At 33.7% G+C, this 3,326-nt stretch overlaps 1 protein-coding gene across 1 annotated transcript; it reads right to left on the reverse strand.

Moving 5' to 3' along the window:
• Positions 1 to 329: 329 nt before the first annotated feature.
• On the reverse strand, positions 330 to 1,268 carry LOC122732714 (olfactory receptor 1052-like). Its single transcript, XM_043973062.1, has one exon. It carries the CDS (start codon positions 1,266 to 1,268, stop codon positions 330 to 332), a length of 939 nt encoding a protein of 312 aa, XP_043828997.1.
• Between the last annotated feature and the right edge of the window lie 2,058 nt (positions 1,269 to 3,326).

Genomic DNA, 3,326 nt, shown 5'->3' on the forward strand with positions numbered 1-3,326 from the left:
GTGTTTTATACACTTCACCACCTAGCTGCCCCCTCAGGTAACATTTTATAATGACTCTAGAAGATTTAACATCTCAATGTTTATAATTCTTTTTCTCACAGGATTCCAATAGCAGTTGTACTACTTTTTTTTTGTTTTTGGTTTTTTTTTCAGTGAGGCAATTGGGGTTAAGTGAGTTGCCCAGGGTCACACAGCTAGTAAGTATTAAGTGTCTGAGGCTGGATTTGTACTCAGGTACTCCTGACTCCAGGGCCAGTGCTCTGTCCACTGCACCATCTAGCTGCCCCCAGTTGTACTACTTTTGAAAGCAAAGCATCACAGTTATAGTATTAGCAAAACGATGGTCTCATATCCATTACCCTTTTCACAGCATCTTTGACCTCTTTGTTCCTTAGGCTATAGATCAATGGGTTCAGCATTGGAATCACCAAGGTATAAAACACAGAAACCACTTTCTCTTGTTCCAATGAATAATGGGAGCTTGGCTGAATGTAACTGAAGCTTATAGAACCATAGAGCAAAGTGACAGCTGTCAGGTGGGAAGCACAAGTAGAGAAGGCTTTACGTGTTCCAGCCGCTGAGCGCATCCTGAGAATGGCAACAACAATGAAGAAATAAGAGATAATCACAATCAAGAAGGTCATCATGGCAATTACCCCTGAGAATATTAGGAGCAATAGTTCATTTCTGGAAGAATCAGAACAAGAGAGCTTCAGCAGTGGAGGCACATCACAGAAGAAATGGCTGATGACATTTGGCCCACAGAAGGATAATCTGACTAAGCCAATTGTGTGTGTCAGTGAATTAATGATTCCTCCTATACATGACCCAATGACCAGAATAGCGCACATTCTCTTAGTCATGACCACCATATAAATCAATGGATTAGCAATGGCCATATACCGGTCATATGCCATCACTGCCAGGAAAAATACTTCAGTGGTAATAAAGTCTGCAAATATAAAATATTGCACTAAACAAGCAGTGTATGATATGGTTGCCTTCTCCTCAAAGAAATCTGCAAGCATTTTTGGTGCAAAGGCAGAACAATAGCAAGCATCAACAAATGAGAGGCAGCTGAGGAAAAAGTACATGGGAGTGTGAAGCTTGGGAGTGATTTGGATTAATACAATCATGCCAAGATTCCCCACCAAAGAAATTATATATATCACCAGGAAAAGCATAAAGAGAAAGACTTTCAATTCTGCACGATCTGTCAGTCCCAAAAGGAGGAACTCTGTGACCACTGTGGAATTTTCCTTGGCCATTCCCTTGGTTTGTCATGTCAATGACTGTGAGAAAGAAAAGAAGAGCAGAATTAATTTAGGAAAACAATTATTTCAGCAAAGACATCAAGGCTAACCATAACGGTATAAGATGGAACCATTCTATAAAATAGGTGTTTGCATCAACATATTGAAGAGGCTTCAGACCAACAAAGTTTCTTAGGTAATAATGTCATAAATATAAAGAAAGAAATTACCCCAGAAACCAAAACCATCTAGTTCTCTTTTTTTTTTTCAGTTGAACAAACTAAGGCCCAGAGAGGTAAAGTGACTTAGGTAATCAGCAACAAAGAAACTTTTAAAAACTATTTCATCTCATTTTAGAGTTAATTATCTTTCCACTGTATCCCTATTCCCTTCATCTCTCCATGGTTAGAGACCTTTTAGTTCAATCTGATCCTATCTGACATGAGAAAATTGAAGACCAATTTTGAGGCATTAAAGAATATCGAGGTTATTAGACTGGACAATTTTTTATGACATTGTCTAGTGTTATATCCTCTTTTTCTTTGACATCCTGAAAGGAATATATGGTGTTAATGGCAGATCTGAATTTCACAACTAGTTTTATTTCTGCTGTACTATGCTTCGCCTGATAAAAGCTACATATACATAATGTGAATATTTCATTAGAATTTAGAGTTGGAAATATCCTGTGCCAAATCCCCTCATTTTATTAAGGATAAATTAATTTTTCAATGTTTCACAATTAATACATAGCAATGTAAGGATTTCATACTGCAGCTTCTGACTAAGATAACTTTAGGTTTCATAAAAGAGAAAATATTTTATAAGAACTATATCTATATCTATATATCTATATCTATATCTATATATAAAATCAGGAAAGGGGTACTATATTACTTCACATTTCCCTTCAAGTTTTATAAGTATGTTCCTTTGAACTTTATGAGCCTGTTATAAATAAACAGTCTTATGGGAAATTTTTTTTTTATCAATTCTCTTCTTTATCCTGAAGAATGCTTATCCTTTTAATTTACAGTAAAGATTAATTAGAGAATCAAAATAAAGAAGACATCAAGGAAATGAAGGAACTATTTAAGCCATCTATCTGATAATTTGTGCAACATAAATGATAAACAGCCATTCACACAGAGGAGAGAATAAGAAGTTAGGGGTCATACACTTAGTTTTCCAGCAATTCATTCCAAATTTGTATAGCTCTAGTTGTTTGGAATGGTTTTGTTTTCCCTTAGTATGAGTCCAAATTTATCTTTTCCTAATTCTCACTGACTTTTCCTGGTTCAACATCAAATTTCTACCCAAAAATTTCTAAGATTTTTTTCATACGACTACCTTTTCATTGTTAAAGCAATTTATGCATATATATGTATACATTTATAGGTATATGTATGCATATATATTACTTTATAATCTATACATCTATCATTTTACTTTTCCTTATAATCCCCACTGTTGTGACTTTTATCTTTTTCTGGAGAAAGTTATTTTTGGGTATATTTGCTCTCTATATTTTTCTCTTGTGAAATGTATATGTTGAACCATGTTATTTTATGTTAATTTATTATAATCATTATTTATTTTGGATTTAGTTGAATAAAACTAAAGTATTAGCTTGTCAAAATATTTTGATACTGACTGAATCCTCCTTTTTTAAGTGAATTCTCTGTCCAAAACTGGTTTCTATTATCTGATAATTTTAAAAATACCCTATCTTTCTTCTGAAGTAAGAAGATATTAATATTAATAAGGTTATATCCATGAATTAATCTCTGGGAAGCTCAATTAGACAACTATTTTAATAGTTGTACCAATGCAATGATGATTATCATTTAGGAATTATACATTTGTGGAATTCTTTCCCTTCATAAAATTTTTTTCTAGCTCTTCTCTCTCATTTCTCCTATTCAAAAACAACAGAAAGCATTTTCTCAAATATAAAATGAGGGAGTTGGAACTGCATAGTGCTTTAGCTTTTTCCACTGTCATTCAATTTCCTCTACATATTTAGGTCACCATATATTTCAAATTAACATTTCAGCAAACTGTTCACCTGAC

This window comes from Dromiciops gliroides, chromosome 6, assembly GCF_019393635.1.
Source record: "Dromiciops gliroides isolate mDroGli1 chromosome 6, mDroGli1.pri, whole genome shotgun sequence".
In the NCBI taxonomy this organism is placed as follows: Eukaryota; Metazoa; Chordata; class Mammalia; order Microbiotheria; family Microbiotheriidae; genus Dromiciops; species Dromiciops gliroides.

Excerpts from the sequence above, each read along its gene's own strand:
- LOC122732714 (XM_043973062.1), bottom strand. The coding sequence starts at position 1,268 with ATGGCCAAGGAAAATTCCACAGTGGTCACAGAGTTCCTCCTTTTGGGA.